This window comes from Vombatus ursinus, unplaced genomic scaffold (genome assembly GCF_900497805.2).
Source record: "Vombatus ursinus unplaced genomic scaffold, bare-nosed wombat genome assembly UNPS02001419.1, whole genome shotgun sequence".
Taxonomy (NCBI): Eukaryota; Metazoa; Chordata; class Mammalia; order Diprotodontia; family Vombatidae; genus Vombatus; species Vombatus ursinus.
The window spans coordinates 21,516,666-21,540,405 of NW_020941197.1; the positions used below are offsets into that span (position 1 = coordinate 21,516,666).

Genomic DNA, 23,740 nt, shown 5'->3' on the forward strand with positions numbered 1-23,740 from the left:
TTTTCAAATCAATTTTTAGTGAAATACAAGGATCCAACCAACTTCAGTAGGTATTCTGTTTGGCTTAACAATAGCATGCTAGGGATTTCTTAAGTGAAGTTGAAAGAAAGTCTGATGGGTATTTCTAATGTCATCTATGTTGAGCATTTTTCATACATAGCATTTCTTAACTGGATGCCCTTTTGCATTGCCAAAAAGTCACAACTCTGTAGAAATTACTTGCATCCAACCTAAGAAGGTGACTTAGGATGCAATTCAATTTAACAAGCGCCTACGAGGTGTCAGGCACTGTGCTGGGTGCTGGAGATACAAAGACAAAAACAAAACATTCCCTGCCTTACAAAAGAGCTTCCATTCTACTAGGGGAAACAACATGTACACAGATAAGTAATTTTAAAATGTGCAAAATAAATACAAAGCAACATAAGTGTGAGTGAGAGGAGAGCACCTAGAGCTTCTTGTAGGAAGTGACGCTTGAGCTAAGCTAAGCTCAGGATTCCAAGATAGGGGGGAGGGGGACTGGGAGGGAAGGGACGGAGAAGGGAGAATATCCCATACATGGACAAACTGTGTGTAAAGGCAGAAGAAGGAGATAGAATATTGTGTATAGAGAATAATAATGTTCACAGAGGGAACTAATATGTAATCAGTCTGGAAAGACAGATAGATTGGAGTCAGATTGGGGATGGTATTTAAATGACAAACAAAGGACTTTGTTTTGTGTCCTAGGAATGATGGGGAACCTGTGCACAGGAATAAAATAGACATGTGCTTTAGAAATATCAAAAGAATAGTTATATGGAGAATAAATTATAGAGGGGAGAGCCTGGAGGTAGGGTGAATAGTTAGGAGGATATTGCAGTAATCCAGAGGAGGGACAGTGAGGACCTGATTGAGGGTCTTTGTGAGTAGAGGAAAGAGGACAGATGTGGAAATAAAATTGACAAAGACTTGGCAACTGATTGGTTATAGAAAGCAAGAAAGAATGAAAATTGAAGCTAATTCCTAAGTTTCATCCTAGGCAATTGAAAAAAAAATAGTGCTACCCTCCCCAGAAATATGGCATTTAGGAGAAAGGGAAGGATTTAGGGGAAAAGATAATTAATTCTGCTTTGGACATGCTGAATTTGAGAATCCCATGTAACATGTGGGGGGAGATGTTGGGTAGACAGTTGGAGATATGGACTGGAGCTCAGGAGAAAGATGAGGGCAAGATATGTAGATTTGGGAGTCAGCTGCAAAAAGACAATAGGTGGGTTCGTTGGAGATGTTATCACCAAGATGAATAAGAAACAGAAGTTGCCTCTACTCTCATTGCCTGTCACATAGAATGTGATGCTTTCAGTCTTCGGGTTCCACTGAAATTCTTCATTTGAATTTCACCATATTATCTTTTCATAGTTCTTAATTGAAAATGTCCTAGATTTATACTTTAGAATCCAATTACACAACTCTTCTAAAGAGATTTTATATACCAAAAATCTTTGAAATAATTGTTGTTAGTGATCAATCAACAAACATTTGTTAAGTCCTGGTTATATGACAGTCACCTTCTTGAAAAAGTCCCTGTCCTTCAGAAGAGATAAAATGGACATATGTGTGTATGTACAAAATAGATACTAGATAACTTGGGAAAGGCACAAAGGGCAGGGGTGACAAGGGAAAGGAAATGCTTCCTAAAGAAGATGGCACCTCAGTTGAAATGGGAAGGAAACTGGGAGTCTCAACAGGTAGGGGTGAGCATAATAGACAACCAATACAAAGACATGGAGACTAGAGATGGAAGGTTATAACGGAAGAATAGTAAGAAGCCTAGTTTGATTGGACCACAATGTGCCTGAATGGTAGTAATGTATAATAAGGCTGGAAAAGTAGATTGGAGATAGGATGTAAATATTTATGTGACCCCCGGGAGATTATATTTTATCCTAGTGGCAATAGGAAGTAACTAAAGTTTATTGAGTAGAGGAGTGACATAGTTCTAAACTTTAGGAACGTTCTTCTGGGAGACTGAAATTGGAGTGAAGAGAAACTTGAGGCAGGGACAATTAAGAGGCTAGTGTAGTAGGCTGAGTGAGAGAAGCCCCAGTCAACACAGTCTCAAAACTTTCTCTAGCTCTTTTCAGGACTGAGTAACAGCAGAGATGAGGAATGGTAAGAATAACCCAAGTTTGGAATCTAGCAAGGCATGACTGGTGATAGAACACTGAGCCAAGGGACTGGAGAGTTGAGAATAATGTAAAGTTGAGTTGATTAATTAAAGAGTTCAGACTGTGAAAGGAGGAAAGTTAAGAAACTACATCAATGGAGAAGTTTAGAAGATGTAAGGGTGGGTAGATTTAGGAGAAGTAAAGCATAAAGAGAGATAGAATGATAGGTTATAATTAGATAAAGGAATTTCAGAGATTTTTAATCTGGAACACTGGTGTATGATCTAGGGTGTAACCTTGCCTGCATGCAGCTGAAGTGTAATGTAGGAGCAGACCATAGCAATTGAATAGACTGAGGAATCAAGACTTCAGGGTATTTCAGGGATATCAACATGTATGTTAAAATCCTCCACTACTGGGACAGGAGTTAAAGTGAAAAGGAAGAGTCAGAGACTGAATTCCTTAAGAAAGAAGAGTGATTGACCTCGGGACCAGTAGATAAGAGCCACCAGGAGTTGGACTGGGTACTTCAAATTTCAAAGGAGAGATTACCCGGTGTTGATAGCTGTAGGAGAGTCTGGAGTATTCTGACCCTCGCCCCTCACCCCACACTCCACCCCACTAGTGTGTCCGGGAATTTGAGAGAAGGTACAACTAAACCACGCTGGAAAAGATGGCCGGACATTCAGTGTCATCTGGCAAAATAGTCATTTCTGTACTTTCTCTGGGAAATATCTTTATAGATAGGTTCCTTCCTGGACAGAGTTCAGGTGAGAATACTGGCAATACCAGCTGAATAGGGTCTAGCAGATGTCCCTAATTAATGTAATTTGCTTAATTGGAATGTTATGGCTGTAGTTTACAGCAACATCTCTTTCCACTAAAGTGTCTCTAGAAAATAGAAATTTAAGTACAGGAGAGAACTCAGGAGAAAGCATGGTGTCACTGACTGAAACAGGTCACAAGTTGATCATTTCTGAAGACAGTGCTCCCCTTCGTTGCCTTTACCAAAAGAGATCTTGTCTATGTGTCAATTTGAGAGAGAAGTCACCTGAGGGTAGTCAACTTCTCTTGAGAAAAACAAAAACTGTAAACTGAACTGACTTGCTTAGCCTTGGGAGTAGTCTGTTCCTTGTTCAGCATTTTTAAAAATCCTTTAATACTTGCTTGATAAAATACATGGCTCGTTAAAAGTAGACCTTGTAGTTTATAGAAGGAAAAGAAAATATTTTTAGCTGCTTTGACTATATAGAGAATTTGAGTGGCATTCAAGTAAGCCAAAATTTTGAAGATACAAATGTCCTTGGAAATTTGATTATTTAATAATTGACCCTTTTTGACTCTGCCTTCATAAGCCAAGAGAGAAGTAGAAACTGAGATTCAACTTTTTCTTGAGAAAGTTTTCTGTCTTCCATGGAAAGACTCCATTTGTGGCTAAAAGAATTTTTAAAAAAAATTCTAAAAAGAGAAACTATGTGAAAAGAACTAAAATGAGTACTTTTCTATAGGGATCAAGTTACTCCCAAAACAGAATGTATTTTGAAATATAGAGATAACAGAGATCTATTTATTATCTGTATGATAATTAAATTATCTGTTTGAGTGTGTTAGTGGCATTCCATCCATCCAGGACATCCCCTTGAACTGACTGCCTATGGAAATATCATTCTAATTTCAGTCATATCCAAAGCTCCCTTTCTACTTTATTCCACTGGTAGAAAGAAATGCCTTCTTACCTTCAACTCTTCAAATAAAAGGAGTGACTATTAATGAGATAATGTATGTAAAGTAACTTATAGCTTTAAAACACTATATAAACCATAGAATCATAGGTTGAGAGTTTGACGGGATATTAGAGTCCATTTAGAACAATCTTCTCATTTTACATGTGAGGAAATTTAAACTTAAAGAGATTAAGTGACTTGTCCAAGGTAGCACGATAATTAAATAGCAAAAGTAGGATTTGAACTTGGGTCCAAGACTTCAACTATGGAGTTTTTTTCTATGTAGAAAAATTCTGTTTTAAAATGTTTTTATTGATTTCTTTTGTTTTTACATTATTTTCATTTCTCAACATGTCCCTCTGAAAGCCATCCTCTATAACAAAGAATAAAAAAGCAAGGGGAAAAAAAAGTTCAACAAAACCAACACATTGAAGAAGTCTGACTGAAAAGATTATATCTAATGTTCCATATCCTTAGTCTCTCACTTCTTTAAAGGAGGATTGAGGTGGGGTTGGAGGGGGCTGGCAGCATACAGAGTGGAGGCTGCCTTCTCGTATCTCTTCTTTGAGGCCAGCCTTGATCATTTTAATCTCACAACACTGTGTCAATTTTTTATAATTCTTTCCATTTACATTATTGTTGTCATGTATATTGTTTTTTCTGGTTAATGTAAATTGTTATTTAAAACCTTATATTTACTACAAGTTAAGTGATAAATAATCCCCTTTTGCAGGTTTTTTTTATTCTTTTACAATAACCATATGCCATTTTAAATGAGATAGTCCAATGAATATTGGACTTAAGAATTCACTTTGCTTTGAGAATTATTTTTAGGGGAAAAATATTCAATTTTGGAGAGTTTGTATCCTTTGATCCATTTGGCCCTTTTTATCCATTGTTAAATTTGACCCATTTTAATAATCAATTACTTGAAATTGTGTATATTATTTTCAGATTCCTATCATTTTGCCCCCACACTCCTCATCTCCCACCCCACCACTGACTCCTTAAGTTACTTACCTGCAAAATTAGTCATATTACAGTTTGTTTGCAGCCAGTGAAATGTTTTACTTCCATAAGTGAAAGATTCTATTTTTAATCCACATTGGAAGTTGAAATCTAAGATGTAATGTCAGCATTAACCAAACAGGATACTGGACTAAATGAGGCCTTCCTGCTAGGATTACTTGTCAGTGATTTAGGAATGCCATTCATTGTTAAGGAAATGAATGTCAGATAGCAATAAAAGAGGCAACTGGAGAGTAGGGCAGTGGGATTTTTTTTTTGTTCTGATAGTTTTATATTCAGTAAAAATAATAACAACTATCATTTATGTAGTACTTCAAGGTTTGCAAAGTGCCTCACAAGTATTATCTCATTTGATCCTCACAACAACCCTGGGAATAACGTGCCATTATTATCCCCATTTTACATATGAGGAAACTGAAACAGAAGCTATATGATTTTTGTTGTTATAATTTGAACAAAATATAATAAAGAGAATTAGAAAAGGTATGCCATCTTGATCAGACAAAATCAAGTAATTGTGTATTCAGCTTCTCTTTCAATGTGTATTATGTGGTATTTTGCATGCCAAACTTTAGTCATTTCACATTCTGAGAATTATTTAGTGTGACAAACTGACCCTTCTTGGTCTTTGGGCCTTTGAGGTAGAAGACTATATTCTGTATCAGAATTTAGAAAAAAAAAATAGAACTTATATTGTATTTTTTAAATTACATAGCACGGAGTTCTTATTAAAAAAGACTGATAGTCTAATAACCTGAGAATGGGTAGGAAGTACATGGAACAAATGTTAACCATTTTGCTAATGACACTGACTTTCCAAAGAAAGCTTTTGGGAGATTTTCTGAATTAAGAATTATCTAATGTTTGGGGTTTTGTTTGTTTGTTTGTTTGTTTGTTTGTTTTTCAGTGGTTTAAGTACCAAGAAATATATGTTTGTCCTCTTAGTCCTGTCACTTATTACAGAGCAATATCCTTCTACTATGTATAAGCATTGAACTTAAGTGTTGAAAGAAATACAAAGCTTAAATAAGATACAGGCCCTGATTTTATGGAACTTTAGTTTCAATAGACTGTCTGTGATTTAATGTATTAATATATTGCATGGTGTAGTACTTGAATTTTTGCACAAAAAGCATTTCCCTAGGAATAGTGAAAAAATAAGAGTAGAAAAAGAGAAAAATGTACACATATATGTAAATGTGTATATATACATATACATACATACATATATCCATATGTGTGTGTATAGGCATTCTTTGCATTAGGAAAACTTTACGTAAGTGTAATACGGGGCCAGAAGACGTGGACCAAAAGATTTTAGCTTACTTGAGCAGTTACTAGCCATGTAACCTTAGACAAGTTATCTTACCACACTGGGCCTCAATTTCCACATCTGGTAAAAAATTTTTGATATTACCTGGATTGAGAATTTTTCATATATATTAGTACCAACCCATCCATCCAGGACATGTCCTTGTACTATGCCTAATTCTAGCCATACTTCAGACATATCTGTGTCAAAAGATTAGGCCTTCTTAGGTCAATTCCCCTGTTATACCTGTAAAGAGGGAGAGTCAACTTGGTATAATGAATGTAGAATTGTCCTTAGAATCAGGCCTAGGTTCAAATGCCATATCTGACATGATACTGGCAATGGGACCTTGAGCAAATCACTCAAGCTTTAAAAGCCCTAGGCAGCTCTTTAAGACTCAAAGTTGCCAAGTTAGTAAGAGGAAGTTTCCCACCAGGACCCTGAATGAAACCACAGGTCCAATTAAAAAAAAAAAAAGCAGGGGATAGTAATACCTACTCTAGGTGCACAGGATTGTCAAGTGCTTTTTAATAAATTTTTTTTTAATAAATAAATTCTAATGGGTCATATAAATGTAAACTGTTATATGAATAGCTGGTCTGTGTCATGTTAGCAGCAGTAATGGTCTCCCCATGGAATTTCAGACAGGGAGTATTTCCCAAGCCAAACCCACAGTGTTCCTTTCTGGGAGGCCACTGGAGTCCACAGCTGTGCTAGGGATGTTCCTAGCAGCACTCTGTTCCCTTCTTACTGGGTGGCAAGCAGCTGGTGCAGCTGTAGAGGCAAGATTCTTCCCTGGGTCATGTATTCCTTTCTTTTCCATTTTCCCATAGAAACAATATTTTACAAACTTCTTAGGTTCCCAGGTTAGCTTACATACGCAAAAAAAAGTTCCTGTTTATTCCATAATATACCTAAAAAATAAAAGAAAGAAAAGAACAAGAAGGGGAAGAGGAACAAGAAAATTATTTTCCTAAAGTTCAGGTCCAAGCATGTCAACCCCTCTACTCAATAAACTCCAGTGGCTTCCTGTTGCCTATAGGATCAAATTCAAAATCCTATGTTTGGTTCACAACTTAGCCCTCTCCTACCTTTCCAGTCTTCTTACACCTCACTGCTGGACACATATTCTTTCAATCAGTGACACTGGCCTCCTGGCTGTTCCACAATAAAGATGCTCCATTTCTTGACTCTGAGCATTTTCTCCTATTGTCCCCCATTCCTGTAATGTTCTCCCTCCTCTGCTCTACCTACTGACCTCCCTGGCTTTTTAAAAATCCTATCTTCTATCTTGATCCCTCTTAATTCTAATGCCTTCCCTCTGTTTATTATTTCCTACTTATATATAGCTTGTTCTGTATATATTTGTTTGTCTGTTGTCTCCCCTATTGGATTATAAGCTCTTTGAGGGCAAGAACTGTCTTTTGCCTCTTCAACAAAAGCACGTAACACAGTGCCTGATACATAGTAAGAGCTTAATAAATGTTTATTGATTGATACTAGATAGGGATATTGTTATTTTCATCAGTATTCTCATGTGCCCATTTTCAATTTTTCTTTTTTACTGAGTGCTCAATTGGTAGAATAATAGATATTCCAATTCTGGAACAATAAAGATTCCAGGAGAGGCAAGATGGCAAAGTAGATAAAAAGCTGGCCTCTGAGTCAGGAAGAGCTGAGTTCAAGTCCTAGCTCTCCTGCATACTGATTATGTGACTCTGGACAAGTCACTCAACTTCTCATAGTCCCCCGACAAGTCTGTGGGGCTTTAAGTTGTGTAGCAGGTGGGATTGTTCTGTCTTGGTCAAGGGCAATTCTCTACTGGGAGCTCCTTATACAAATCAATTCATAGGTTTCATCAAAAAAAAACAGAAAAAAAATCCACTAATTCACTTGGCAATGGGCATAGCAGGCTTATATCTTTTTAAATAATTATTAATAATGGCTTTTGTTATTAAGAGTTCTGAGGTTGGCTCTTCTAGTTCATCTTTGGAAGGTAAAAGGAAGCTTGCTATTCATGGAGAAAAATGTATTAACATGTTACACACTTCACAATTTTGCAGTTATCGATAATGATGGTAATGATGGTCCTAGCCAGCAGGGCCTTCTAGAGTAGCACTAAATATAAGCAGAATGCTTAGAAAAGGCTTTTTCACTTGTACTAAGGTGTAATTGTGAAGCTGCAAGGGATTTATCGGAGGTCTAAAGGACTTTGCAATAAGAGCTGAGAAACTAGGGTATTAGTCCTGGCTTTTCAACTAGCTGTCACTTAATATCCCTGGGCCTTAGTCTCTTCATCTGCAACCTGAAGAGATTACACCAGGCAACATCTAAGATCCAATCCTAACATTCTGTGATTCTACATAGATTTGGGGGAGGGGTGGGGTTAACTGGGAACCTGGCCACCACTGATAATATTATGGAAAAATGTGTCCCCTACTCCTGAAGTGTTTTACAAATGAACTTTTGTAATACAGCTCTTTTGTTAATTGAGGACTCATTGCATGTGTGAATTAATTACAGACACCCGAAAGTGGAAATGAACAGAGAAGTCAGGAATTGGCTCATATGGAAGAGGCCCGAATGGTGATACTAAATAACCTTGAAGAACTTGAAAAAAAGATTAAAGACCTCAATGATCAGATGGATGAATCTTCCAGAGAGGTAGGAAGCAGATGAAATCATTTCTCTCCCTCTATTTACCTTCTTCTCTCTTTACTTTCTTTTCCTTTTTTTGGGGGGTGGTGGTGGTAGTTAAAAGCTTTCTGTTGATTATTATGGTCAAATTATGATGGCTGAATGAAGACACCAGCACAAACCATCATTAATACACATTTATTGAGCCTCTACTATGTACAGAACAAGAATGCAAATATCTCTTAGTGAATCAAACTGAGGCAAAGATGCCAAGCTTTTATTTTTTAAATAAGTTTTATCCATTAACTTGCTTTTGTATAGGATATGATTTACCCTACAGAGTCCATTAGCTCATTTTCATTTTGTTTTTGATTAATAAGTGATACCTATAATATCTAAGGGAGTAAGGAAGGTGCTTACTTGTCTTTTACTCATACCATCTTTGTTGGCAAACCCTAGAAGCTTTCCTACATTTGCCATTGCTTGGAATCCCATGCTTTCTCTCCAGGCTGTGTGCAATTTTCACTTTGACTTTAGTGAAGAGAGCCAAGATGTATGCATCTGTTCCCAAATTAGCTGGTGCTTAGCCTAGATACAAGAAATTGATATAATATCCTATGAGTGTCCTCTATAGTCGCTGTTCCCAAGTGTGGTCATTGGACCCGTGGGTATCCCTAAGACCCTTTCAGGGGATCCACAAGGTCAAAACTATTTTCATAATAATTGTAAGATGTTATTTTTACTATTAAAATATTCTTCTTTTTTACAATTACATAACTGTGTAAAGCTAAATTTTCCTGATAGACTTCAGTCAAAACAACCTATCACAAAGGATTGAATGCAAAAGCAGATATGAGAATCCAGCTGTCTTCTGTTAAACCAGATATTAAAGAGATTTACAAAAATATGTCAAACAAATCACTTCTCACTAATTTGTTTTTTATTTTGGAAAACAAAGTTATTTTTTGTTTAAAAAATGTTTATGTTAATGGGTAATAGATTTATTATTGTTATTTTAAATGAATTAATAAGTATTCTAAAATTTTGCCATTTTGATTTCTAATACAGTAAATATTGATAGATATAACTCACGTAAACAAAAGCTCTTTGGGGTCCTCCATAATTTTAAAGAGTGTCATAGGGTCCTGAAATAAAAAGACTCACTGTTCCAAAGAGTAGGCAGAAGAAGTATAAAATAAGATTAAAGGAAGAGGAAAAATAGCTTTCTTAATGAAACTATGTTCAGGTCTCAAGACTTCCACATAGCTGACCACATAGATGAGACAGTAAGCTGCTTCAATCAAAATTTTCTTATTGGTTTGGTGTTGTAAATGCCCCTACAATGGTCAGATAAAAACACATTGACCCTGGAGTTGAGGTCCTGGGTTCATATCCTATGTTTACCACTGATACGTCCTTGGGCAAGTGATCACTTTCCTGGATCTCAGTTTTCTTATCCTGTAAAATAAGGGGGTTGAACTAGATACCTTTGAGGTTCTTGCCAACTTTAGGTCTATGATCTTTGAAAGAGCAACTCTGAAAAATGTTTTGTGTTCTCAGGGAGATATGGAATGTGCCCTTCTGGATGGTGAACAGAAAGCAGAATCAGCTGAACTTATGAAAGAAAAGGAGATATTGGACCATCTAAATAGGAAGATAGCAGAGCTTGAAAAGAACATTGTTGGGGAAAAGACCAAGGTAAAAACACAGAAAACCAAAGGCACTTTAAATGATTCTAATACTGATCGACTGCATTTTTTTTTCTTATGGATATATCTCTATGTATTTTATTAAACTTGACATTTTGAATAGTTTCCCATTCACTAAAATGTTAACAATGGATGCATTACCTCTTGACTTCCATTATTTTGGTATCATTGGCCACATCCTTAGAAAGGCAGTACTGTAGACCAAAGGGATAATATGGGATGGTTTGGTTCAAATGACGAGGTGATGGTGCAACTAGGAGGAGTAATCCATCTATCCAAGGGCAAAGGCACAGGTGGCTTCCTAGCTGATTCTCATAAGAGTCTGTTGGTCCTTTAGAATTATTAACTTTTTCTATTTCTTTGGAATCCAAATAGTAGACGTGTTGTTTGGTGTAATTCCCTGTTGCTGGTATTTCACTTTTAGGATTTGAACTTACACAACTGTGGGTCTCATTTTTCAGTTTGTTTTTTTTAAGATGGGTGTTTGTTTTAGTACAGTGGCATTAACTGCAGGTGTGTTGATCTTGGCAAACATGCCTAAGTCGTTCCTGGGCACCCTCCCCCAATATTAAGGGGAGAATGTGAAAATCCAACGAGTGGCATGGCAATAGGTGAGAGGTACCCTTGAAGCACTGGTTGGAGATTTTACTGAAAAATGTTGCTCATAAGCAGTGTAGGTCCCAAACTGGAGGGAGCACAACACAGCCACCACCTTGTAATGATTCAGGGGTTGCAGATTATCCAGGTCCTTTATTTGTCCTACTTTGTCCTGTTCACCTTTAGAGCCATTAGAAGAGAAAAATGAGGCAAAGAAAGGAAGAAGGCTTCTTTCTCTTTTACACATTCACTTTCCCCCTTTCTACTGCCCCCACATAATCAAACTGTATACGTACTAATATTTGATTGGAGGAGAGAAAATAAAGGAATGTCTAATATGTGGGTGTATGTGCATGCACATGCAGATGGGTGGATGTTTATGTAGCTATCTCCACCTGCTAAGACATCTTAGTGACATATTAAACTCAATTTCCACAAACCAAATTTATCACTACCATAAGACCCAGTCGTGTTCCTATTTTTAAAAAATTATAAAATACATATGTTCACATAAAATATATAACTATATTGTATTACAAATAATTATCAAATACTACATTTTATAATTATCTATTTTATAATATATTTAATATATATTGTATATAATATATACAATTTGAATTTTATACTTATATATTTTAATCACAATTATTTTTAATTATAATTATTTAAAATGTATAATTACATAAGATAAAAATATTCTATTAAAACTTATCTAGAACATTTTAATTTCATTCTATAGCATTACTATCCTTTGAGTTACCCAGGCTTGAAACTATGACTCCTCCCTTTCCTTAATCTCTCACATCCAACCAGTTGTCAAGGTTATCTCTTCTGTCTCCACAAGTCCTCTCATATTTGTCCCCTTCTCTCCACTCACACTGCCACCACTCTAAATTAGACCTTCATCACCTCCTGCCCACTAAGTAGTCTCTTCCCTCTCTAATCCAACCTTCACATAGCTGCCAAAATAATCTCCCTAATGAAGAGATATGGCTATCACTTTCCTGCTTGAAAAACTTCCATTGACTCCCTTTTGCCATGAAGATAATTTAAACTTCCCACAAGTTGGCTCCAGTCTACCTTATTTCACATTGTTACCTGTCATATACTCTTCTATTCCAGTAAAACTGGACCTCTCTCAGTTGGCCAATCTTGTTTATCCCTCTCCCACCTATATTTATTTACTCAGACAACCCCTCTATTCCTCCTTTCTCTGTCTCTGCTGAAATCTTTCTCTTTTCAAGGTTCAACTCAATGGATATTATCACCTGTATCCCCTTGGACAGGTCTCTTAACTTCTCTGGACTTCAAGGTTCTTATCTGAAAAAATAAGCAGTTGGACCAAATGATCTCAGAGATCCCTTCCACTCTAAATCTATGTTCCTTTGGCCTCTTCCATGAAGTCCCCCAGCTGACCCCTGCACCACTCACCCCTCTCCACATGCCAGGTAAATGTGCCCTCTGCTTCAGTTTTCTCAAAGAATTTGAGCACTTCTTCTCCTTTATACTTACCTCACTCTTCTCCCCTTGTGTCACACTTATTTGATTACCTGTTTGCCCTCATTAGATTCTCTACATTGTAAGGGTCCTGCATCCTTGTATCCCCATTCCCCTAGCACAATACTTTGCTTAGAGAAGGCATTTTATAAATTATTATTATCAAATTACATAATGTCATTTAATAAAATTTCTAAGCCTTAAAGCCCTAAATAAATGCCACTTATTTTAGAGAGGCCATATTTTTGAGTATAGGAGTTGGAGTCAGGAGAGATTTGGTTTCAATTCCAGTTCTGCTACTTACCTAGTGACTATTGGCCAGTCATCTAACCTCTCTGGGACTCAGTTTCCTTATTTGTAAAATGGGAATAATGATGCTTGTACTACTTCACCAGATCAAATGTTAAAAAAAAAAGGATTTAAAATCCTTTGCAAAGCTGTGTAAATGTCATTTCTTGTTATTGAATCAAATATGGACTGGGCAGGTATGTATGTACATATGTGTATATGTATAAATATTTACAAACAAGCTTGTGCATATATAGCTGTATAGTACATGCATCTATATTCATATATCACATATAGTATACAATAAGCAAATATGTTATAACATCTATGCACTATGTATAAAATTGTATAGTATTGGAGCTCTGGAAGAGATATTAGAGATTACATATTCATCTTAAAAATAGGGCAGCTAAAGCATGAAAAAGTTGAATGATTTGCCCAAGTTAATTGTTGTGAGGATTAAATAAGATAGTGCATGTTTTGTAAATCATGTTGGTGAGCCATTTTTTGTCGTGTCGAATTCTTTGTGACCCCATTTGGGGTTTTCTTGGCAAAGAGAGCTGTTTGCCATTTCCTTCTCCAGCTCATTTTACAGATGAGGAAACTGAAGCAAACAGGGTTAAGTGACTTGCTCAAGATCTCACAGTAAGTGCCTGAGGCCAGATTTGAACTCAGGAAGATGAGTCTTCCTGACTCCAGGCCTGGTGTTCTATCTACTGCATTACCAAAAAAATCATACAATGTTATGTAAATGAAAGACATTAAGCCCCTTAGCCCATTAATGGCAGACCCAACTCCCACCATCCCCTGTGAATGCCTTTCTTTATATTCTAAAGCCTCTTCCAATTCTTTATAATCCTATATGTATGCAAGTTATTACATACGAATGCTGTGTGATATGTATTCTATGTATATATATATAAGAAACATACATAAAAAGTCTATATAGCCATAAAGATATATAGATACAAACATACATACACACCAACTTTCATCCTTCTTTTCACTCTCCTCTGCTGGTCAAAAACTGGCAAAGGCATTCATAGAACTTTGTAAATGCAAGGATATATTTATGATTTACAAAAGTATCCTAATTCAATCTTAGAAATCCTGTGCTAATTAGTCACAGATGCAACTTAGTTAAATAGCATGATGAAATGTCTGACATGGTAAGCATCATCATCTATATGTAATAGGATGTTCCAATTCTCTGATGCCATGGTTCCTTATTTTTTTTTCTTCATAGTTGCTGGAAGTATTTCATAGGTTTGTTCTTCATTTTTTGGAATTCTTGGTTATTTTTCCTTTGAGTTGCTTGCCTCAATTAGCCTCCCTTTTCCTTCCTTCTTGTGTATTGTTATTTGAAAGGTAATTTTGAGCAAGAGATGGAGACTCATGAAAGGAACAAAAGAGAGGCTTAGATTTAGAACTACTAAGACTAGAGGACTCCTCTGCCTTTAGAGAATCCAGTTGCCGAGTCCTAGAAACCCAGAACTTGAAACCCCGCAATATTATGATATGTGACTTTTTTCTGTTTACCTGTCTTGTGACTTTGCCAGACTTTCCTGGGGCTAAGTCCCTTTGAGTCTCTTCCAAGAAAAATGCATCTCTCCAGCCACAGATGCTAAGAGATTTGTCACATTCCTCCAGATACAATCCCTGAAAGGCTTATCTACTAACAAATAATTTCTTTCAGGAAATGGAGCAAATTAAGCCAATGACAAAGCTTATTTCCCAAAGAAAATCTATTGTAATGACTCCCTCCCCTTCTGGTCTCTACATCCCTAGTTCAGATATTGTAAGAGCTCTGTGGGAGTTTGAAGAACATAGGTTCATAGGTTTGAACTTAGTTCAAATCTAGCCTTCTGCAAGATTTCTTTCCTTAGTCCCTCTAGCCACTAGTGAATTACTCATACACCTTGTGTATTTGCAAATTTACATGTGGTCTCTCCCATTAGGGTGTAAGCTCCTTGAGAGCAGGGTCTGGGTTTTTGGTGGTGGTTGGGTTTTTGGTTTTGGTTTTGCTTGATGGTTTTTGGTTTTGCTTTGCCTTTCTTTGTATCTCTAGCACTTAATTTGGTGCCTGGCACATAATAAGCACTTAATAAATGCTTCTTGACTCACTAAATAGGAACAGATATGTGGGTTGTTTGAAATTTTGCAGAGTTGCATTGTTGGTTTCATCAATCCCTTTAGGCTAGAAGCCAAGGTTTTTCTAGAAACTTAGGAGGTACAGGATTAGCATTTACAACTGTTGGGATACTGAGGCATGCTTGAGAATGAGATATCCAACTTCCCTGCCAATCACTCAATCAGCAAACAAACTTAATAATTACCTACTATGTGCCAAGCATTGTGTTGTGGAGAAAAAAGAAAAGGAAAACTATAGGGCTTTCCTTAATCTTATGCTAAGAAAATTGACTGTGATGTAAAGAGGGTAGAGAAAGTAGCAATCTGCTGAAAATGCAGTACTTGTTGGCTAAGACTAAATTAAATGCAGCTATTATTAGTCCGGACCAGCTGGGTGGCACAGTGGATAGACTGACAGGCCTGAAGTCAGGAAGATTCATTTTCCTGAGTTCAAATCCAACCTCAGCTGTATGACCCTGAGCAAATCACTTAACCCTGATTGCCTCAATTTCCTCATCTGTAAAATGAGCTAGAGAAGAAAATGAAAAACGCCTCCAGCATCTTTGCCAAGAAAATCCCAAAGAAGGTCACAGAGTCAGAAATGACTGGAAATGACCGAACAACAATAATTATCAGTTCATACCATCTGAATCTTTTTTAAAAAAAATCTGACCAGGAAATATGTGGCCATGGAAAGTATCACATCTTGAAGAAGCCAGTAAGGCTTATAGGTCTTCTTTCCACATCTTCCCTAAGATGTTTTAAGATGCTGTGAAGGCAAAACAAAACAAAACAAAAACAAAAACTGAGGGTTTTGTAGGATGAGAATATACAGGTATTTAAATCAGCCAGCTTAGCTTTTTTATCTTAAGAAAAAAACACATAAACAAGAAATCAGGAAGTCTTCTAGAGTCTGGGTTACTTAGAGTGACTTTTTTTTTTTTTTGGTGAGGCAATCAGGGTTAAGTGTCTTACCCAAGGCCACATAGTAAACGGCAAGTGTCTGAGGTCAAATTTGAACTCAGGTCCTCCTGACTCCAAGGCTGGAACTCTATCCATTGTGCCACCTAGCTGCCCCACTTCAGAGTGACTTCTAATGAATGTATGATTCTCATGAGATAAACTCATGGGTAACCTGATGTCTTTGGGTTAGTCAGTATAAGCATTTCTATAGTGTTCCTCTGCCTGATAACAAAAGCTTAAGCAGCTTTCAAAACTAGGCATATATGTTAAGCCCTTAAGAAGGGATTACAATAAATTCATTTTAAAAAATACCAAAGAAGTTGAAGGAGAAAAAAATACATAAGAATCAAGAGAATACATTCAGATTTGGCGACTGATAGAGTTGCCAATTCATTGGTAACTTTGAAGAGAGAGGTTACATTTGAATGGGGAGTTTGGAAGCTAAATTTCAGAGTAGAGAAATGAGAGGAAAGTAAGTATAGGCCATGAGTGTCTATGGCTTTTTCTAGGAACTTGCCTGAGAAAAAGAAGAGAAATATAGGAACACAGTTTTTCTGAAAGGATGATAGGGTCTAATAAAGGCATTTTAAGGTTTAGGAAACTTGATGGCAATAAAGAAGGAACCTAATAGCTAGGGAGAGCTTGAAGATTAAAGAGAGATTGTATGATTGAGGGGCCTATCTGCTGGAGATGAAAGGGGATGGGATCAAGTGCACATTTAGAAATTTTGGCATTGGCAAGGGAAAGGTCCATTTCATTATCAGAAACTGAAGAGTGGGGGCCAAGAAGAAGAGAGAATGGGAGGTCCTATCAAAGTATTTTATGATGAAGATAAAGCAAGAAATAGGAGCGGAGGGCAAATGTCCTCAATTTTCTGAGCCAAGTAAGAGGTATGATGCTCAACTGACACATTAGGTTGAGGAAGAGTTATCAGAAACTTGAGGAGAAAAGAGGAAGTTTGAAAAAACTTCTCTTGGGAGTGAGATACACAATAAAGGAGAATAAAAGTACTGTCTTGCACATGGCCTTTCTACCCAACATCTAGCATGTAAAAAAGATTCTAGGTCTGTTGCAGATAGGCTAATGATGTTACTTCATTTTTAGGTACACATCCGTTATCTTACTTTCCACTGTATGAAATATTTCCTACCAGGAGTGGGGAACCTACAACCTCTAGGCCACATGTGACCTTCTAGGTCCTCAGGTGCAACCTTTTGATTGAGTCCAAGTTTTACCAAACAAATACTTTTATTAAGGGGATTTGTTCTGTGAAGTTTGGATTCAGTCAAAGGGCTGCACTTGAGGACCTAGAAGGTCACATGTGGCCTCGAGGCTGCAGGTTCACCACCTCTGTATAACCTGAGTGGCACAGAGTTCTGTCTGTATAACCCCGAATAAATTAAAGGATGTTTCTGGGCTTGTTATTTAGAATTTCATCTGGTTTTTTTTTTTTTTTTTTGGTTAGACAATGGGGTTAAGTGACTTGCCCAGGGTCACACAGCTAGTAAGTGTTAAGTGTCTGAGGCCAGATTTGAACTTAGATCCTCCTGACTCCAAGGCCGGAGCTCTATCCACTGCACCACCTAGCTGCTTCCCCCACTTTTTTTTTTTTTTTTTTTGGTTATGCTTCCGGGTAAGTCTTTCTTAATAGTGGAAGCATTTAGCCAAATTTCAGACAGGTAACTAACTATATGTAGAAAAGTTTTTTGTTTTTTTTGTTTTTTTTTAGTACAGCTGTAGTTATCTGCCCCACTGTGGGATGTATGTGCTGACTTGCCTTTTTTATTATAATATTAGAATAAACTATCAGGGGGCAGCTAGGTGGTACAGTAGATAGAGTGCCAGGTCTAGAGACAGGAATCACTCATCTTCCTGAGTTCAAATCCAGCTTCAGACACTTACTAACTGTGTGACCCTGTGCAAGTTACTTAACCCTGTTTTCCTCCATTTCCTCACCTATAAGATGAGATGTTGAAGAAAATGGCAAACCACTCCAGGATCTCAGCCAAGAAAACCCCAAACGGGTTCATGAAGAACTGGAGGTGACTAAATAACAATTACAAAAGAGTAGAACGATGTGTAAATCTGAAAGATTTGGGCTGTTTTTGCTCTTTAGATCATGTTTCCCTTTCCACATGCCTGTTACAATAATAGCTGGCCTTTACAGAGAGTTTTAAGTTTGCAGAGTGCTTTACATATGTTATTTCCTTCAATCCTCACAACAACTCCTAATGTAGGTGCTATTGTTATCATTCTCATTTTATAGATGAAGAAACTTGAGGTTAGCAGATGTGAAATGAATTGCCCAGGATCATACAACTAGTAAGTTTCTGAGACAAAATTTGAACTCAGGTCCCCCGACTCCAAGTCTTTAGTTCTATGTGTGTCAGACATACAGCCCGGGTTCACAAGCAGCCCATAAGACTCCTCAGTCTTGCAAAACCAGATTAAAATGCAGTTAAAGAATATTTAACAAAATAAATAAAAATGTAATCAAACATCATTAATATTATATTTTAAATTTAATATGCAGGCCACAGGGATCCTTATGCACAGAATAGTGGCCACATTTAGATTTGAGTTTGATGCCATTGTACCATACCATCCAGCTGCCTCTACCTCTAGCTTTTGTCTATGTAATTTGTGGTCCAAGCTTACCAAAAGCTTTCAAGATACTCCTGGTTAGGGGGCAGCTAGGTGGTACAGTGGATAGAGCACCAGCCCTGGAGTCAAGAGGACCTGAGTTCAAATTCAGCCTCAGACACTTGACATTTAGTGGCTCTGTAACCCTGGTCAAGTCACTTAACCCCCATTGCCTCACCAAAAAAAAAATAGATATTGGGGCAGCTAGGTGGGGCAGTGAATAGAACATTGGCCTTGGAGTCAGGAGGACCTGAGTTCAAATCCAGCCTCAGACACTTAACACTTACTAGTTGTGTGACCCTAGGCAAGTCACTTAACCCCAATTGTCTCACCAAAAAAAAAAGAAAAAAAAAGATACTCCTGGTTAGTTGAACTTGAACACTGATAAGACATCCTTTATGCTGACCCCAGATTTTACAAAGGCAGGTACCTGTGAAGCACAGTGATTCCACGCCTAGTAGGAAAGTGACCTGTTTTTTGTGGCTATTTAACTTATTCCCTTTTCATGACAGAAGAAAGTTTTGGGCATAATTTCCCATAATTGGCTTGGGAAGCCAGATTTTAATGTTTTGTAGATCTTGTGTTATTTAAGGTTTTCTAGTGCTTACCTTGGAGTGTCATCAAATAAATTAAGATACTGTTTATATATGGGGCCAGGCCCAAGCATAGACAGTGGCTTACACCCTATGAGCCTACCCTTAAGTTTACATTCTAAGACAGAACTCATTGTCATGGGCAGACATATTAAGGAAGCCTAGATTAAGAAACCAATATTGAATTAATACACAAGGAAATGTTGTGTTTACATTGTATACAAGCAAGAAGTACTAGTTCATTCAAGTGAGGAAGTATAAGGAATGATGGAGAGTAGGGCTGAGGCTTTGCATGTTTGGATACAGGGCACATTGCCAGCTTTCTCCCAGGTGTTCAGGGAAGTTTCTGGCGGTGTTAGAAGCTATTTGAATGTTAAAGATCAGGCTTGGTGATATGAAGTAGGGAGGTCTCTCCAGAGAGAGGAGAAGGACCAGAGTCAGAGGGGCCTCCTCTCTGTCGCTCATCCACATTGTAATCTGATAAACTGGAGGGTATGTCCCTGTCTTCTTTTTGTTTTTACAATATTCTGAAACCTTACAGAGATAGCATTTTGATAAAATCCTCAAGTATGATCCAATGGATCTGTAATTACATCAATGTAGACACTCTTTCCAACAATATACATCATAATTCTTTGAAACTCATACGTCCTCTGCAGCTCTTAGCCTTAGTCCTTCCAGAAATTCACCACAGAGGCCCCAGCCAACATGCACTTTTCTCTTGCCTTTACAAGGATACCAGAAGAATGCATGCACTGGCCATCTCTATTCCTTCCTCTATCTATATGTGACCTAGCCATCTTCTTTTTTTTTTTTTTGCTCATGTGTTTCTTTGAGGAAACGAGGTGGTATAGAGGATAAATTCCTGAACTTGGAGTCAGGAAGACCTGAGTTTGAATCCTGCCTCAGGCATCTGAAAGAGCTCATTAATCTATCAAGAATCTATATGCCTACAACCTATATGTTCTTTTCCAGCTATGTAAAAATTTTAGGAGAGTTGGGGCAGCTATGTGGCGCAGTAGATAGGGCTCCAACCTTGGAGTCAGGAGGACCTGAGTTCAAATCTGGACTCAGACCCCTGACACTTACTAGCTGTGTGACCCTGGGCAAGTCACTTAACCCCAATTGCCTCACCAAAAAAAAAAAATTTAGGAGACTATTCTAAATACACCATGCATTGGGTCATCCATAATGAAGTTACTGAACAGAAAAAGGCTGGGTTTTTCAAGCAAGATTCCACAATAGACCAGCTCTATACAATCACACAATTGACTGAAGGTTATAAAGAATACAAAATCCTGTTGGGCCTATTGTTTGTGGACCATAAAAAAAATTTATTGTGCAGAGCAAAATGCTATTTAGAGGATTTCCTCATGAAAATAAGATAAAGCAACTAGGATAACCTTGTTTGGCAGCCCTCTGATCACTACTGTCCAACAAAGGTTAAAGCATGCTCACTAAAAGTATTTACCACCAAGTATGATGAAAGAACTCTGTTACAGAGCCCAAGTCAAAAGAAGATTTCTGGTTCTCTGTTGTTTTATTTTATCCATTTTTTTTCCTCTTTCCTTGAACACATAATCAAAAGTTAACAAAGGCCTTGTTGGGCAGCTAGGTGGCGCAGTAAATAGAGCACCAGCCCTGGAGTCAGGAGGACCTGAGTTCAAATGTGGCCTCATACACATGATAGCTGTGTGACCCTGGGCAAGTCACTTAATCCTGATTTCCTCACCCCCCCCAAAAAAAAGTCTTGTTGTTCAATCATGTTTAACTCTTTGTGGCCCTATTTAAGCTTTTCATGGCAAAGATTCTGGAGTGGTTTGCCACTTCTTTCTCCAGATCATTTTACAGAGGAACTGGGACAAAATTTTTACAGAAACTGGGACAAAATAGGTTAAGTGATTTGTCCAGGGTCACACTGCTAGTAAATATCTGAGCCTAGATTTGAACTCAAGAAGCCAAGTTGTCATGATTCTAAGCCTAGTGTTCTACCCACTGTGCCATCTAGCACAACGACAACAACAACAATATGAAGTGAAGGGACTATTAACTTCTGAGGTTATGAGAAAAAGTTGTAGTACATGAGCTGAGCCCTAAAGGGAGGGAGAGGTTCCAAGAAGTGAAGACGAGGAAGGAGAGTATTCCAGGCCCAGAGGATAGTGTATGCCAAAGCCTTACATTGTTATTCACCAGCACATTAAAGCCCAAATATACATTCAAAATGGATTAGAAACAGAAAATGAGTACTAGTGAAATGTTCCCATGGAAAAAAAAAAATGAGACTTCACCTCATTCTATCCTTGCCTTGGACACCACTGTCCTAGAGCACTGAGCATTTAAGTGGCTTACCCAAAGAGTCACACAGCCAGTATGTATGTGGAGTAAGTTCTGAACACAGGTCTTCCTGGTTCCTAACTCTCCATCCACTTCATTATACTGCCTTTTAGCCTATTGTTATTTTTGTTATTCAGCTATGTCTGACTCTTTGTGACTCCATTTGGGGCTTTCTTGGCCAAGATACTGGAATGGTTTGCCATTTCCTTCTCCAGTGGATTAAGGCAAAGACAACAAAATATGATGTCTGGCTACTAAGGGAGTAACAAAGATAGATTAGACAGAGTCCTGCCCTCAAGGGGCTTAGAATCTTATAAGTACAATTTTGAATGTATATCTGGGCTTTAATGTGCTGATGAATAACAATGTAAGGCCTTTCAGATAGTGTACTCTTCAGGCTTAGAATGATGGTATCATTGTGTATTAATATTATGTATGTGTCCTAACATCCTATCCATATATAAGCTTCATGGGGTAGTGACTGGTCCCAAATGGATCTGTGAACTCTCCATTGTGGGCATTCCCTCCAATGATGCAGATTGAAACCCATCCATGCCTATTCATCCTATGCAACTCTTGCCCATGCTTGTCCATAAATTTACCACAGTGGAGTACATGGGGCTATGTATTTTTTTTTGTTTTTATTTTTTTTATGTATTTTCAATAAATATCTTTACCATCCTTTTTCTACTTCTCCCATATTTCCAGTTCCATCATAAAAGGACTATCCACACCTACTCTGAATTTTGTATTTACTATGGCACCTAGCACAGTGCTCCCCACTTGAGGAAGTTAACAAATATTTATTTAATATTTTTTTGAGTCATGGACCCTTTTGGCAGTCTTGTGAGGTCTACAGACCCATTCTCCAAATAATGCTTTTTAAATGTATAAAATAAAACATATGAGATTACAAAGAAAACCTATTATTAAAATGTTGAAATATTTATGAACATTTTTTTAAAATTCATAGATCTTAAATTAAGAGCCTCTGATCTAATTGAATTAGAAATATATTATTTTCTGCAAAATTCTCAAAGATAGAGGTTCCTTCTTACTATTGAGTTTTGGTTTCTTCCTATTGAGTTTTGGTGCCATTGGACTTTATTTCTCCTTTCTTTTTTAACTGACTTCTGCTATTCTGAGACGCAATTTGGAACTATAGCTCCAAAAGTCCTTTGACCCACTTTGATTACTATTAGACTTAAACTCCAAAGAGATTTGAAAAAGAAGAAATAAAATGGACCCATATGTAAAAAAAAAATTATGACAGCTTTCTTGTTGTTGTTGCAAAGAACTGGAAACAAAGGAGATACCCATCAATTGGAGAATGGATGAACAAATAATGGTATAAGAATGTATGCCATGAGACATGATGAAAGAGGCAGTTACAGAGAAACCTGGGAAGACTTATAAGAACTGATTCAGAGTGAAATGAGCAGAACCCAGGAACACTTTGTACCATAGAAACTACAACATCAAAACAAACAACTTGAAATACTTAGGAACTTTGATCAATGCAATGACAAACCATGACTCCAGAGGATAATGAAGCCAGCTGTCTAATGCTTTATACAGTGAGACATACATTTTTGGACATGGGTTTGTTTTTATTTGACTGTGCATATTTGTTAGAAGGATTCTGTTTCTCTGGGCTTTTTTTTTTCTTTATGGGGATGGGGAGAGAGAAATGTGTGGGTAGAAGGGGTTAGCAAAAGTATTGTCCTCCTCCCAAAAAAAAGAAAATAAAAAGAAAAGGAGGGCATTGAAGCATTTAAAAGAAAGTTACGCAGACAAGAAGGACAGCTTTAAAAGTAACTTGTGTAATTTATTATATACTCTATACAAAAACCCTAAACTGTACATAGTAGATTTATGATTTCATATAGTGATTTTTTTTTGGTTATATTTTGTATACGATAATGATCTTTTCAATGTGTATAAAGATAATTATTTTTTTTAAGGAGAAAAAGGTTGGAAAGTAAAGTAATGGAAATAGTATTCATATCCAGGGAAATGACCTTTGCCCAAATGCTTTTTCCTTCAAAGAGAGTTAGAATAGATGTGTTTATTTAATTGTTTTCATTGTTTTAAATCTAATTTTAGTATTTTATGTTATTTTAAAAAAATA

The 23,740-nt window shown here is 37.1% G+C and overlaps 1 protein-coding gene across 6 annotated transcripts in view; it reads left to right on the top strand.

The window, feature by feature from the left end:
• Nucleotides 1-23,740, top strand: part of PHLDB2 (pleckstrin homology like domain family B member 2) — a 149,669-nt gene that overhangs the window by 52,068 nt on the left and 73,861 nt on the right. For all 6 annotated transcript variants that reach the window (XM_027867949.1, XM_027867979.1, XM_027867988.1 and 3 more), the window contains exons 4-5: nucleotides 8,739-8,879; nucleotides 10,413-10,550. In XM_027867949.1, the coding sequence (XP_027723750.1) occupies nucleotides 8,739-8,879; nucleotides 10,413-10,550 (279 nt within the window). The remainder of the gene's footprint in view (nucleotides 1-8,738; nucleotides 8,880-10,412; nucleotides 10,551-23,740) is intronic.